This window comes from Diceros bicornis, chromosome 11, assembly GCF_020826845.1.
Source record: "Diceros bicornis minor isolate mBicDic1 chromosome 11, mDicBic1.mat.cur, whole genome shotgun sequence".
NCBI classification, from domain to species: Eukaryota; Metazoa; Chordata; class Mammalia; order Perissodactyla; family Rhinocerotidae; genus Diceros; species Diceros bicornis.
In genome coordinates, this window is record NC_080750.1 from 7,998,200 (window position 1) to 8,014,447 (window position 16,248).

Genomic DNA, 16,248 nt, shown 5'->3' on the forward strand with positions numbered 1-16,248 from the left:
GTAAAATGATGTGGTTTTGATTGATGTGGTTCCAGTGAATTTCAAATGCTGAAAGGATGGCTAATTGTTTTCTGTAAACGATCACGAGAAAATAATGTATGTAAGCCAAGTGGATGCCTCTTGGTTTAAGCAATTACAAAAATAATTTTTATCTGTTATGCTGTTAAAGTGAAATCATTAGCAGATTTAGTGTTCTGTGTGAGCAGAAAAACAGAGGGGGAAAATCAAAAGTCTCAAAGGCATTCATTGAGTAATGCAAAAATTCTAATATGTGGAGACGTTTCACACAGCAGGAACTGAAGTCCATGTGTAAAAGCAGGCTGCTTGCATGGTGAAAAACAAAACAACACCGCCCCCTCCCCTGGTCTCCCTTGGCCTCACCCCCCTCACTCCATTGACATGCATAGCTGGCCTGGTAGGTGTAAAAATAGACTGGCAGCGCCTGAATTGGAAATGGTCACTGAATGCAGCCTGCAGTTGCTGGGGTTTTGAGTTCTCTCTGACACGAGCAACCCAGCCAGCACATGGGGAGAACTGGTGAGGGGCGTGTAGGGAAATTGAGCAGAGGAGCCAAGGATCGTCTGGATGAATTTTCCACGTTAGCATCCCCCTGGGAGCCCTGGACACAGCACAGAGGGCAAGGACGGGCCCACTGACAGTAGGAACTGTAGAACTGACATGGGAAATGCAGCTCTCTGCCCATCTTGCCATGCTAGTAAGAGCGTGGGAGCACAGGGGCATATGCCGGAATTGGATAAATCCCCAGACTACTATGGCTGTGACAGCGAGGACACCAAAGAACTTGGGGAGCGGGTAAGTTCCAAGCCACAAATGAGGAGGAGAGGAGGATGGTGGCAATGAGAATCAACAGCAGACCTCATTGGTCAAAATTCTAAACTTCCTGGAAGGAAGTTGACAGAATAAAACCAATGTGATCGGGCCACCTGACTGCCTCTGATTCAGTGGCACACTCTGGTTTCCTCTGCGTGCTCTGCCTTGCCACATGTTTGTTCCCTCTGAGCTGGCTTCAGCTATGAACTGACATTTGGGAATAAGCAATGATGCTGTCTCTTTAATTTGAAATTTTGTCCAAAACTCAACATATATTTTATTATAGAATGACTTGTTGCAATCTTGCAGAGATTCACTTACAACCAGGCCATCACATTCTTTTGATTATTTGTATATTCCTGTATGGTTCACTTTTCATTCAGTCACAGAGCATTTAAGCTTGTGCTAACTTCAGATCCCAGCCTCAGCCTGTGAAGGCATTTTACTTCTAATATTTGATGAACTTCAGTGAAAAGGCCTTTAAATACCATTCTGATTATGGTAATAATATTTTGTGGAGAGGCTTAAAAGTTGAGCAATCAAATGTTTAAGTTGACTTTCAGATTTTAATAATACATAGTCATGGTATGTTCCTTAAAATGGTTACAAAGGCTTGTTGTGATTTTTTGGGGGGAGGGCCAAAAATCTCTTTCTGAAATATTTCGATTTTCATATTTGCTGGAGAATAAAGTTTATCTTTGATCTGTCAGATCCAGGAATTTGACCTTAGCACAAGTTATTTATTTCAGAGTGAAACTATGAAAGTAAGCTACGTCGAGTTTCTGAGTAAGAGAAACAGAGAGGTTGTCCTCATGGAAGTACGTGCCTCATGATTATATTTCCAGGAGTGAGAACAGCCTGTCTGTGAGCAGGGTAGGATGGTGCCCTACCCTCTTTGGCCTTTACTCTGACCTGGATGAAGTTCATAATTTCATAGCATTGAAATTCTATCAGACCACAGTGAAACTGAAACAGAAATTAAGAACCTATCAATAAAAACAACATGCAGAGCCAGTGTTTGCAGTCGGCAGAAGTGAAAAGACAGTCTGTCAGCACTGTAGTGGAAAAGAGGGCAGAGCTTCTGGAATGGGGATGGAAGTGACCGCAGGCAAGGGAATAAAGAGAAAGTGGGGAGGAGGCAACCCCCTGGGAAGGGCGAGCACCTGCCTTACTGACCACACAGCCCAGCTTCCTAACCAGGAGCAGCCGAGTTTCTCCTTCTGGGCTGTGGTTTAAATCACCCACGTCCCCAGGGAGTCACTCCAGATTTCTGAGCGGCCACTTCTGCTGCAATTTCTGGACTGACAAGACAAAAAAGGTGAACTTTTTTGTAACTTTTTAGTAACTCTATGTGCTTGCTTAGTTGCAATATATAAATATATTCCCTAAGAAGTAACTGCCTCATTTAAAAGGTAGTTTCTATGAATATTTTTTATTAATTTAGAATTTAGACCCTTCCTTAAAATGTTAATTCTTTCAATATTTTTAAGTTATATAGACGTATTCCATTTTTTCACCTTTTAAAAATCATTAAGAAAAATGTAAGGCATAAAAATAAATGAGGTGTTTTAAAAATTAAATGTGAAAGCATGTTTTTTAAATGTAGAGAACAGAAGTGGTGATATCTTGATGTGTTGGTTAGTTCTTTTAGGTAAAAAAGAGCAAATGTCAACATGATTTTGAGGTCCAAGGGTTGGAATGAGAAATTCACTCAAAACTTCAGAGTTCAGAAAATGATTAAAACTTTTTAAAAGAAATAATTAACAGCAATATCATTCCTTCGTTAAAATCCTTTTATCCTATTAATATAGATGCTGGCGCTGAAAAAAGTGAGTTGATTTGGTTTTTTTAAATATTATAATCTGATTTCTCTGAATTAAGTAACATACTTATAACCTGCTGATCATTGAATAAACTCTTCTGTCAAAGATTTTATAGATGAGAGCATATACTGATGTTATGACATGAAAAGGTATGATAGAGATGGAAACGCGCTTGTTATTTACCTTCTGAAGTGATATTCTACTCAGAATTTCTTCACTTTGGCCATGGGACAAAAAAAAATTAATTCTAAATACCAAGGACGACTTGAGTAAAATATGTGGTTCTATCTAGCTGAGGTTTCCCAAACTTAAGAAATCCATCATCTTTCTTTACTTTTAAATGGGTACTATAAGACTGAAGTCACTCACTCCTTAAGTCGTCTAGATAAATGCATTCCTTAATGAGTCACTTTCCATCATTCATGTTTGTCACAATTAATAATAAAGAGCTTCAGAACTTATTAACTTATATTTTTATAATATTCTGTTTTTGATGGGTAAAAACAGAAATGGAGGATCTTGGCACGTTTTTCCTTCTGGAAATAAACTTAGAAATGTTTTATAGAGTTTAGTGTGTTGTTCAGCCAAAACTTTCAAATAAATAAATTTTGCAGTTTTATTCACAATCAGAACTAAACTCATGGGAAAAATGTAAATGCTAAAACTGCTGGGCTTTATGTAAATTAATGCTTCATTCTTTTCTTTGTTTTATTTAGAATTTTGAAATTTCTCACATTTCTTTGTATAGATAATCCTGGCAATGAGGAATAAATTAGTTACCAGAAATTGTGTTGGAAGTAAGCGAACAAAAATAATTTCTCCCTGAACAATATTATTATATGTCCATATTTGAAATTCCACTTATAGGCTTATAAGTTTTTATAAGAAAGATAAAGAAAATCAGACCAGAATAATTTCCAGATGTGTTACGTAGCTAAACACAGAAATTACACCAAAAAAATAGAAAATGAAACTAAATATTATTTTGACAGTATGATAATTTTCTAAGTTTTAAAGCAACCTTTAACAATTATTTTTAATTGTTTTTTGAACAAAATTTTTAAATACTAGAACTGGACCAATAATATGCTATTTTTATAATGTATATACAGATTAATATTTAAATTCCAGAGCAGAGTTCAGCAAACTCCTGCTGCAAAGGGCCAGAGAGTGAACATTATAGACTTTGTGGGCCACGTGGTCTCAGCTGCAGCTACTCATCTCGGCTGCTGTAGGAAAAGCAGCGACACACAGCAGGTAAATAAATAGGCCTGGCTGTGTTCCAACAACACTATATTTTTCTATTATTAAATTTTCAATTGCAAAATTTTTCAATTACTCAACATTAATTTTAGTTACTATTTTTTCTATTTTGTAAAGATATAAATTAAAATGATAATAAGTTACCATTCTGTGTGAACCAATCATACCAATCTTGACTGTATATTTATAATATAAAATATTATAATACTCAGGCTTATAAGATTCTGTTGAGACTGGTAGACATTCCCGGGTATGCTGTAAACTTTTCTAATTATTTGGAAAGCAATTTGGAAAGACATTTCAAATTCTAGTTACAATTTCTGTTTTTCATTTTGCTAGTGCAGTGAGGACTCTAGTAGCAGGGAGGTATTCGCATGGAGAAAAAAGAATAGGCAAACCTCTGGCAGACTCCCACCTCCAACCACAGATAGTGGACTGGACTGGACTCCAATCCATCTCTTGTCAGTATATATTCTCAAGCCCATCTCTCTCTTCACTCAAATTTTAAGGGCACGAGAGAACTCTACCCCAGAGACCTTATTCCAAATCCACTGAGAAAATATCTGCCTTCCTAATGAAGATGTAAGACTCATTAGCATATGTTAGGGTTTTCCTCCGAAATGTGGTAGCTTCTTACATTAATCCTTAAAGGACTCAAAGATTTGCTATTATCACAGTCAGTTTGACAGTTCCAAAAAGAGGAAACATGTAGGGCAGGAGAGAGTCAAGAACAAAGTTCAGCTGCTTTTAAATTCTTATTCAGAATAAGTCCTAGTAATGGTTATGAATTTTTCTATTGATCACAGTAGGGAAAACTGCATCATCTCTCAGACACCTTTTCATGTTCATTTATGCAGAGGACTGGTAGGTATAGTCCAAGTTCACTTATGAAAGAAAAAGCTCTTAGAGATGTCTTACAGAGATGCTCTGGGTCCTAGGGGAGCTCTGTCTGGGACATGAGTCAGCAAAGCCATGCAGGGTCTGAGTAGGCTCCAGAGAGAGAGCTTCTTGCCCATGCTTTGGTAAAGTGCAATCTTGAACAGCTTCAGGAATTTATCTTCATTTCATGTTCTTCCTGGCTTGTATTTTTGTTATGGCATCATTTATAGATTTGCATTTGGGCTAAGTGCACTCTATATTTTTTTGCATTGAGATCATATACTTTTTATTGTAGTTTCTTTACCATATCACATTAATTTGCTTTGTCCCTAGAGCAAACCATAAACGTGATGCTTTGTCGCAAACATTCCTTAGGTTATCTATCCTAGCTGATTTTTGAATTATTACATCTTTCTCTTTTTACCAGTTTATCCTCAGAGATTTTTATTTTCTTGTTTCATGTATTTTAACATTTTCCCCCAATCATAGTAAATAATTTTATTTTCTCTATATCAGCCTTTTCGTTACTCTATAAATTTTCTTGTGACTTTAGACCACGAGCAGTGAAATCTGGTGTTATTGTGCTCGCAATTCAGTACTTTTCTGCTATGCTGAATCAAGAGATTGTAAGTCAATCAGCAAATATGTAGTGAGCTAGGTATGGTTCTAAATGCTGGCCATATAATGATGGCAAGACAGAGCTCCTGCGGTGGGGGTGGGGGAGCTCGCTGCCAGGCTGAGGCAGGGATGTGCTGGGCATGGACAAGGGACAGAAGCACAGCGTGGCTGATGCCTAGTGAACAAAGAAGACGGGGGATGGCAACGAGGTCTGAGAGGCAGGCACGGCCCACCTTGGCGGGAGTTTTGGTTTTCTAAAGGTAATGAATCTGGGTAAAGGAGCTTGGGTTTCATCCAAAGTACAGTGGGAGACCTCTGGAGGGTTTTAGTCAGGGAGATGGTAGGACCTCATTTATGCTTTGAAAGATCTCTCTCTCTCTCTCTCTGTCTCTTTCTCTGGTGGAGGATAGCTTGTGAGTACAGCAAGAGAGGAAGAAGGGAAGCCAATTTAAGTGGTCGCTGAAACTCTTGAGGTGAACGATGGTGGAGGATTGGATTCGGGTGTTAACAGTGGAGGAGAGAAGTAGTCAGATTCAAGGTGTATTTTTGTTTTTATTGAAGGATTGTTTTGGCATTATAAAAGAAAGAGAAGGGATTTTTGGCTTAAGCAACTGGGTGCAAGATAGTGCTATTTACTAAGTTAATGGAGTGGTCTCTGTGTGTATGTGTGTGTGTGAAACAGAGAGAGAGAGATGATTCTTTATCTATGAAGCATATCAGTATGTCAAGAGAGTTAAACTGTTCTTCAATTTTGCATTCTAAGAGGACAGATATAAGAGACTTTAAATGATATAGTGAACGTTATCTTCAGTAGCCTTTTTTTTAAATTTTTTTTATTTATTTATTTTGTTTTTGTGAGGAAGATCAGCCCTGAGCTAACATCCATGCCAATCCTCCTCTTTTTGCTGAGGAAGACCGACCCTGAGCTAACATCTACTGCCAATCCTCCTCCTTTTTTTTTTTTTCTCTTTGTCTCCTCAAAGCCCCAGTAGATAGTTGTATGTCATAGCTGCACATCCTGCTAGTTGCTATATGTGGGACGCAGCCTCAGCACGGCCGGACAAGTGGTGCATCGGTGCGCACCCGGGATCCGAACCCGGGCTGCCAGTAGCGGAGCGCGCACACTTAACCACTAAACCACCGGCCTCCAGTAGCCTTTTTATAACTGCTCTAAGGAAACTTTCTTCATTTAGTTAGTTTTGATATTAACCCTAAAAAGAACCAAGAGTGTAATGAAAATCATTCTAGTAAAGCATTTCAAGAAATATGAAGTGATATAGAGCATGGTTATGTAACTTTTGGATGATTTACCTAAAGATAAATATTGAAGGAAGATAAGACATGGCTTCTGTCCTTTAGGAACTTTCAGTCTAGTTTTAGAAATAGGACTTATCGACATGTAATCAGTTAACCGTAAAAGGCAACAGGCAATTCAGTGGCAATGCGAGTAAAGAAGTGAGGACCTGGAAGATGCTGAAGGAGGGAAGGACCAGCGCAGACCAGTGTTCTGGGAATGCCTCGTAGATGGGCTGATATTGAGCTGGTCTGGAGCAGAACAGCTGTACCAATTTACCAAAATTTAGGCTTGAAATGCTTCCATACAGGCTAAGTAAATAGCTGCGTCTGTGAGCCCACCAACCTACCCCTTCTACTGAGCTTACCTGGAGCCTATCTCCAGGATTCCCCAGTCCACTTCCATCCCCAAAATGAGCAGACAAAGGGATAATGCCTGGACCAGCAAGGGGCCTCTAGGACCACCTTCCTCCAGTGCTACAGCCAGCATCTGTTGTGACTGGTTGGTGCCTAAGCTGTACCGGTTGTTAAATATTTTGCATATCCCTTCTGCTAATGGAGAAGTTGGAGCCTGTAGTAGATCTTGGAAGGAGAGTACAGTCTTCGTTCCTGTGGGGAAGAAAATACATTCAGTAAGCATTTACTGAGCGTCTGCTGAGTGCCAGGCCATAGGCCTACCAAGATGAATAAGGCATGCAAACCTTGGCTTCAAGGAGCGTAATCCTGAGATGGACAAAGCGGGAGTCCCAGTACAGTGTGGTGGGAAAGTACAAGGTGTTATGGATTACCTAAGGATGGCCGCTCAGTCTCAGAGGGTTGCAGAAAAGTCAAATCTTGCAACATTATGGGCAGATAAACTCAGTCTTGGGGTCAAAAGTAACATAGAACGGTAGAGAAGCAGTGTATAAATCCCCATGTCTGTAACACCTAGTTTCTATTGGACTTGTGGAGAACACGTGAAATTTGGATAATAAGCATGGGATTGGATCATCAAGAGTTTCATAAGCCATGCTGTAGAATTTGGACTCTATTCTAGTGAAAGACCACTGATCAAAGACCGTTTTAGGAGAATCAATTAGATTGTGTTTTGCATATCAGAAGATCCACTCTCTTTGCAGTGCCTAACAAAGTACCTAGCACTTAATAGATACTTATATTACTTAATAGTAAATATTTGTGGAAAATATGAATAAATGAATGACTTGGAAATCACCCAAGGCAGCAAATCCAGTTGTGGGCATTTTCCAGTAGTTGGTGACAAGCCCTTGGATGAAATCAGGCTGTGAAATTGAAAAAGTGATAGAGGTACAAAAGACATTTCTAAAAACATTTAAAGAACTCGGTGACTAGGAAGTTTTAATTACAACCTGCTCAGAAAAGGAATGTACCCTTATTGCAAGTGCACGCACATTGCTGTGAAATACTAGTTCTATAAAACGTATTTACTGTGTAAAATAATATACACTTTCTTGAATTATTATGCATTTCTATATCAAATTGTACATAAAATGCAATCATTGCCTTTTAAAGAAATTCAGTGAAAGATTACATCGTGATAAGAGGGGTAATTACAATAGAAACAATATCTAATATAATGTCTATTATATATTTCTTACAATGAAGTTCATCCAAACCAAACATAGTTATTTGAACTATGTAGTAATTTTTTAATAGTCTTTCTTCCGTTGTATTTAATAAAATTAGTTCCACTGTACATACAGTGGCTCTTTCAAGGTCACATGTATGGCAGAGCTGAGAATACTCTGGGGAGAGAGCTGTCTTTTCAGCCACGTTCTGCTTCCTTCCCACACAGACATCTGCCGTGCTTCTTATCCACTTTCAGTTGCTGTTTTGGATTGCATGTCCTTTTAGTGGGTGAAACTTAAAATTTATTATGCCACAAGAAATATCTACTGGTTTTCTGATTCCTTCATTTCATTTAAGGTTTCTCCTTGAAATTTGGGGCATATTATATCACATTTGATTGTCAAAATTTTAAGTATTTGACTTTTCAAAGCTGACATTCACATCATATTTGTGTGGGCAAAAATATTACAGCTTACAATGATTATCTGAAGTGTAATCATTTCAATGGTGTCTTTGAGCTAATGAATTGTATCTAAAAGCTATGTGAAAGCTGGGTGTTAAATAGTAGAGATGTGAGTTAAAGCAGTGTTTTTGATGAATTATAAATGTTGCTGACATTGTTTATTTTAAATTTTGGTATTTTTTTTGTACTCTTTACCTACCTCAGTTATCAATGAGTTACAAAATGGGGCTTTGCAGTATAATTTTATGTTCTACCTGATACTGTAGCAATTTCTACATTCTAGTATAACTCTATTAAATAAACACATCATGTACTTAAAATTAAATCTCTATGATTGATAATTTGTCTAACGAAAAATTCTTACTTTATCAAGGAAAAGTACAAGAAATTGGATCTCTCCAGGCAGAAATAATGTATTAAAACTAGAGCTGAAGTCTCTTTAGATTTGCTACTTTAGTATCATATTTTTCCAGATTGTTGGTCTTCTGAAGGAAATTAGTTAGAAAGCACCTACTAAGACATCTAGTAAAACAGAAGTACAAAGGAAAATTTGTGACTCTTTCCTTTTTGAAAATCACTGGTTGTCACATATAGTTTTTTTTCCTGGATTTATGAAAGGAAAAGGGCATTTTTCAGAAATAAGATCCATTCAGAATTTTCTATTAATAAAGTCTATGTTTTACAAACTTGTCCATATATCTACAACACATAATTATTTCTTTTAAAAAATGGCTTATCATATTCAGCTTTTTAATACATTCTTACATCACACATTTTGACCAACTAAACGATTGATGATGACACAGGGATAAAGCATATTTGGGTTGTGTAATAAATACATAGAATGAAAGGTCCAGTTAATCCTTTGTGTCAGCATCTCCCAAAGTGTGTTCTGTGAACCACCCACATCAGAAGAATCACCTGAGGTGTTGTAAAGTGATGTAGATTGCTGAGCCTCACGCCAGACCTCCAGAATTAGAATCTCCAAGTTGGGAGCCAAGAATATTTATTTAACAAGATTTAGCATGATCTCTAAGTAACCCTTAAGTGCACTAAAGTATAATAACCACTGCTTCATGTTCTACGAGGTTGACTTTACTGATGAGACAGGGCTGAATATGTAACATCAATGCATAACAGCTTAAGAGAATAAAAACTCTTCATTTTATTATGCTTCTTCTAATGCAGGTTAATTCAACTGATTGCCAAAATTCTATTTAGTGGTAATTACAGAAACTAAGGCCACACAGGACATATGGGAACAGAGTGGGATCCGGGCCCAGGCCGCCAGCAGCGGAGCGCGCGCACTTAACCGCTAAGCCATGGGGCCGGCCTCTGCAATGGAATTTTAAACCACAGTACTTAGAGTAAATTTAAGCTCCACTTCCAAAAACTAATAATTACGGTACTCCTATATAAGATCCTTTCATTTGTTGTTTAATCTTTTAAACTCCCATCAGAAATCTAGGCATTGATGTACTCTAAGACATTATTATGAAAATGTGTCCTAAAATTTTTTAAAAGTCAGAATTTCTTTCCACTATTGAGCAGGTAGCTTGAACAGCAAGATCGTTCTGAATGATCTGATCCTCCCTTGGAATTGAAGTCCAGTACAATATCCTGGCTGAATTCCACACTTCTGCCTAAAAAGTCGTGTTGTGCATGGGAGGTGATTAATAAACTTCTGGCCTCATTAAAATTGCTTAGTACATTGACTAATGTGAAATGTCAAATATTCACTCCATGTATTTTCAGTTTTTAGAATTATATATGCACTTCTGAAAGATATGTAAAATTAAGTATTAAATCAGTTTCTTTCCAGAAAGTAAATAATGAATTCTACATGCTCCATTCTTTCTTTGTTTCTCTCTCTCTCTCTCTCTTTTGTTATACAGTATATAAATACAGATTGAAGAATCAACCTCTCCTTTGGTGTTGATTTGTACATACTCACCAATTAATTCTTTGAAGAATTAAGCAGTGATCCAGATGGCAAGCCAACTTCCGTTTCTATTTAAAATGTGACCCGGGCAGCTTCAGCTATGTGTCAGAGCCTCACCTGGACGTTGTCAGCCAAGTTATTGATCCTGGGCTGCTTTCCAGCCCATCCCTAAGCACTTGATCTGACATTAGGACTACATCTGTTCTACTCAGGATAAAAATGACTTAGATGTGGAAAATAGCAGGAGAATAAAAAGAAAATAAAAGAAATGTAGGAATGTGGGGGGAATTCTATGTTAATTATTAATAATAGCTATCATTTACTGAGCCCCTAATATTTGCCAGATTCTGTAATGGTGCTCTGCATACCATTTACACAATATAAATTTCACTTACTCCTGATGTGTTACTTACTCCTCTGTAAGTCAAGTATTAAAATTTACTCTTTTTGAGTGTCTGCTATTCCAATACACTCTTCTTAGGGATTTTACGTATATTACCTAATTTAATCTATATAATTCTATACATTTTATAGACGAGTAAACCGAGGCTTAAGTTCAGTAATTTGCTCAAGGTCACATAGCTCCTGGAAGTCGTAGAACCAGCATAGAAAAGGTAGTTCTAAGCACATTGTGTTATCCTGGCTTTTTAAGGAAAGAGAAATGTGAAAAAGGGTATATTAGAGGAACGTAAAAGTGAGTTGAAAGATTTTCAACAATTGGGAAAAATTGCCCACTTGGAAAATTTCAAGTAAGATTGTCACTTATGCCCCATACCAAAATAAATTTCAGGTAATTAAAAGTTAAATGTAAAAAAAAAGTAATTTTTTTAGAGCTAGAAGAAAATGAAGAGAAGTATTTCATTGATTTCAAGATTGGAAAGTATAAAAGCAATGGCATAAAAATCTAAAAGTAGAAGCTTATACTTTTTAATTTATAAAATTCAAAACTTCTAAAAGTCAAAAGATATATTAAAAAGAAAATAACAAACTTGGAAAAATTTGCAACAAATATGACAAAATGTTATCTTGCCTGCATGAAATTTTTAAAAATTGAAAAAGACGTTTGAAACTCTGAGGACAGAAAATGGGAACAAATCAAAGACAAAAAATCTAAGAGCCAATAAATGTATGACTAAGTTTTCGAACTCTTCAAAAAGGAGAAAGGTAAATAAAAACCACAATGAATACGTGTCAATTAAAGCGAATTTGCCCACGCAATTGTGCCGAAACAGCCTCTTCCAGAAACAGGTATGGTAGTATCTTTTGATTTAACCTCTCTCAAGGATGGTTTTGCAATATTACGATATGTACCAAGAATCTACATCTTTTGACAGAGTTATTCCATCTTTAGGAATTTAAAAAATGGACGTAATCAAGACAGGGACAAAGACTTGTGTACAAAACTTTTTATCACAACATTCTTGACCATAGTGAAAATCAAAGGCACTAGATGGAGAAATGATTAAGAAAAGCTAAAAACAATTGTAATCTATCTATAAACTATTAAATGAGATTTAGAATGTTTCAAACTGAATAGTAGAGGCAAAAGTTATTTGGTAATGTTAGTTTTTAAAAATATAAGACAGAGTATTATTATCCCAACTTTGTAAGAATATTATCTATACACACATACACAGTGTGTATGTACTATACAGTGTACGTGTAGAAAAATTCTAGAAGAGAATAGTGCCGTGTTTGAGTAATGGGATGATGGCTGCTGGCTGATTGTGTTTTCTTTTTCATTCATTTTCAAATGTTCTACTATGAGAATATATATAGGCTTTTTTAATGATCCCCCTACCTTTTTTAAGAGAAAGTTTTTGTGGGCCGGCCGGGTGGTGCAAGCGGTTACGTGCTCTGCTGCGGCGGCCCAGGGTTCGCCGGTTTGGATCCCGGGCACGCACCGACACACCGCTTGGCAAGCCATGCTATGGCAGTGTCCCATATAAAGTGAAGGAAGATGGGCACGGATGTTAGCCCAGGGCCAGTCTTCCTCAGCAAAAAGAGGAGGATTGGCAGATGTTAGCTCAGGGCCTATCTTCCTCACAAATGAAAAAAAAAAAAAGGAATTTGTCATGAATCCTAAAAAGAGAAGGTTTTTGTAAGAACAAAAAATGAATTAAAGAACATAGAAAATTATATAGTGTTAGACAAATACTCTTATGGAATATTTATTTCTGTATTCTTTAGGTTTCATCACAAATTATTTTATTTAATATTCTACACTTATTTAGCTCTTCAATTAATTTGGAGGAGAGGACTTTTTATGGGTATCTTTTTACTACTTAATTTTTACTAAGAAAATAGGATTACTATTATCATTTCTTATAGGTGTAATCAACATTTAACTAGCAGGTGTGGTGACTAATTAAAACAGCTGAGAGAGGTTTCATCCGTCTTGGAAGCAGTCCAGCTTTAAATCCCACTCAGGGAAATATGTCAGTATGAGCTAGTAAAAGTCTACATGCTGCTTTGAAAACGGAGGAACAAATGTTGTCTTTGAAGCCTACCATGCTGTGGAGCTTGAAAAATTTTTTTCTTTACGTGGTAATAGTGACAATTGTGACAGACATTGCTCTAGATTCACTTGTTGAGTATAATATGCAGTAATATTTTGAAATAATATAACTATGTTTTTAAAAGTCACAACTCTTGGGTTAGCAATGTTAAAGGCAAGAAATCTGGAATTCCAGAGGTGTCGGTGCCATATGGTTCAAACTCTGGCCCTGCCCCTACACAAGGAAGGGAATTGGGCAACGAGGGAGATCAGAACATGATCACTGGGCCAGGAATGTGGTTGCAGTAGCTTTTCCCCAGGACAGGAAGCAGCAGACACTCCTGTAAGTCAGTCAACAGTGGAAAGGTATTTGGCACTTTTGTGGGGAGCATGGTGGCTATGATTATGGTCTCTGGACTAAGACTGACTGGGTACCGATCTCAGCTCTGGCATTTATTACCAAAAATCCATGGACAAGTGGTTTAATCTCAGTAAGCCTCAGTTTCCTTATTTGGGTGGTTTACGAGAATTAAATGAGAGTATAAATGTGTTTGGCATACAGTAGCATTAGCCATTAATATTGTAGTAGAAAGTGTGAGAAAGAAATACAAAAAGTGCAGAATATTATTTATTCCTTCAAGAAGTTTACAGTCCACTTTAGTAACAGAGTGAATGCCCACAAAAGCAAACTGCATGTGGTCGAATCTCATGTGTAAGTCGACCACTTAAAGGAAAAAGCAATTCTAGGTGGCCTGTAGAACCCTAATATATGTATGTCAGTCCATATTCTGTAGGAAAATATTAAAAAATCTTAATAAGGAATCGTCAAAACTACATAAATATACGTGAATCATGTAAAAATGATGAATTAACTTTTTGCTCATTATGCCTTTTGACAAATGTTTATCTTAAAACAAAATGTAGTGGGAAAAAAGTGTAGTAAACCCAATTAAAACACGTGTAATTAATTCTCTTACTCGAAATCATAACCAGAAGAGAAAGGCTTTAGGTCAGGGGAAATCTTTGTAATTCAGTGCTAAATTAACAGTGACATCAGTGAAAAGATATTATCAGTAGGGGAAACTCAATTATTAAAATCCCTCACAATTCTTATATGTGGGAAAAAGAAACCAAGTGGAAGTGGAACTTCTGCTCTAGAGAACTGTGTCTTGTAGAGATGCCACCAGATTTTAATATAGACCCAAGTTCTCATCCTGCTTCGCTTATGTGCTGGGTTCCCCATTCAAACATTGCTAATCAGAAATGGCACAAGCTAAGCATCTTCTAAATGAAATCCTCAACATCTCTTAGTTTCACAAGTTTTGTCCTTTACTGAGACAAAGGTAGCCTGCCACCTGGTTCTTAGTCAAGGACCAATAATGAGGTATCTATGATGTTAATGTTTAACAAAAATTTTCACATTTCAACTAAGCTGATTTTGGTGGACCAACAAGGTCTTTTTGGCTACAGTTAACTACTGCTTTGCAAATAAAAGTTGTAATGCTAACTTTTTATATGTCCAAAAGTAATCTAACTCTTGTGTTGCAATTTTCTAAGTTTAATTTTTGAGTAGTTAAAATAACTTGTATTTATATTACTTTTTGTCAGGTTTGCATAAGACTAACATATATTTTTTTCCAAGGACCCTTATCATCATAATCATCTTTATTGGCTAATATATTGTAGGCAATGAACTAGGGTTTGGAAATTCTAGGAATTGTAGGACATTGTTTTCTTCCTTCAAGTGATGTTATAATTTTGTTATGAAGATGGGATCTATGACTCTCTCTCTCTCTCTCTCCCCCCACACACACACTCATATACACACACTCATACACAAATTCACAAACATACCACACACGTATATATGACAGGTTAATTTTATATGTCATATTATAGGTAGATATTTATATAAGAATGTAGAGGTGGAATTAAATATATAGGTTTCCTATAACTAAGGTGAGGTATATTTTATATGCATAATAATTCTAAAAGAACACAGCCTCTCTCCTCTGTATCTTGGTTAAAATAATTTAAACATACCAATGATCTCTTTTATTTAGACAGTTAATTAGTCTTACTGTAACTACTGGGATATTGAAATATATTCCTGTATGTTGTTATGCATTCAGAAATACTGAGTAGTCTGTAATTCTCCTCTTCTTTGGCTAATTTATACGATAATAAAAGCTTATATTATTGCTTTATATAAAGTCTTTTTCTTCTCTCCCAGAGAAGAGCAAAATTATAGTTTCTTATTTCTAAGAAACAGGACACTAATGGTTCTATGTAGTTAGTATCCATAAGATACCGATTCTTTCTGTATTTAATTTCTTTACTAATGTCATAGTTGCCAATTATCTGTTGGCCTAATTAAAGTCAGAGACTGTTGAGCTCCAGAGTCTACCTAATCAAGCCCGTTGCCAAGTTCAGTAGTTTCCCCGTGACTTCAGTTGTAAGGTAATAATGATACAGATGAAGGCCATCTCTACCCATTACTCTCTTCATTTACCCTTAGGAAGAGTTAGGCATTATTTGGTTTTATTGTGGATATCTGATAGAATTATATAGGAAACTTTAAAAAACAATTTTAATCTTAAGGAATGAGTTTTAGGTGAATTAATATAACAAATATAAATTTTGCTAATCAAGAATTGAAACCAAGTTTTAAAATTTAGTAAGTCTGCAGAGATTTACTTGATCTACCAAACTTTTCACTAGTTTAGTTCACATTGGCCAATGCTGCTTCATGCTCCTATTTGTCCAACTTCACTTTGTTGAACTTCTTCCTTTATTTTGCTTCATTTCCACAAATATTTATTGATCTACTCTGTGTCAGGCAGTGGAGACACAAAGATGAGTGAGTCATGACTCTATCTACTCTGGAGGGCCAGGCTGGTTGGGGAGATAGACACGTAAACAGATAAATTGGGGCCCCTGCTGTAGCCACGCACAACACCTAGTGCACACTGTGCTTATCACCAGAAGTCAGCCAATATTTGTGAATGATTGAATGCTCAGAGTGTTAGGGGACCCGAGAGCAAAGGAATCT

General features: G+C 36.6%; 1 protein-coding gene across 18 annotated transcripts in view; it reads left to right on the plus strand.

Annotated features, from left to right (window-relative positions):
- The window catches only part of ANK2 (ankyrin 2), a 617,273-nt gene that overhangs the window by 394,022 nt on the left and 207,003 nt on the right, over positions 1-16,248 (plus strand). For 4 of the 18 annotated variants that reach the window (XM_058549931.1, XM_058549935.1, XM_058549934.1 and 1 more), the window contains exon 1: positions 327-813. The exons of 8 other annotated variants lie outside the window; for them this stretch is intronic. In XM_058549931.1, coding sequence (XP_058405914.1) covers positions 679-813 — 135 coding nt within the window. In that variant the 5' untranslated portion in view covers positions 327-678. Of the gene's footprint in view, positions 1-325; positions 814-11,789; positions 11,948-16,248 lie in introns of those variants that run through there. 6 more of the 18 variants (XM_058549943.1, XM_058549945.1, XM_058549942.1 and 3 more) reach the window with 4 other exon arrangements.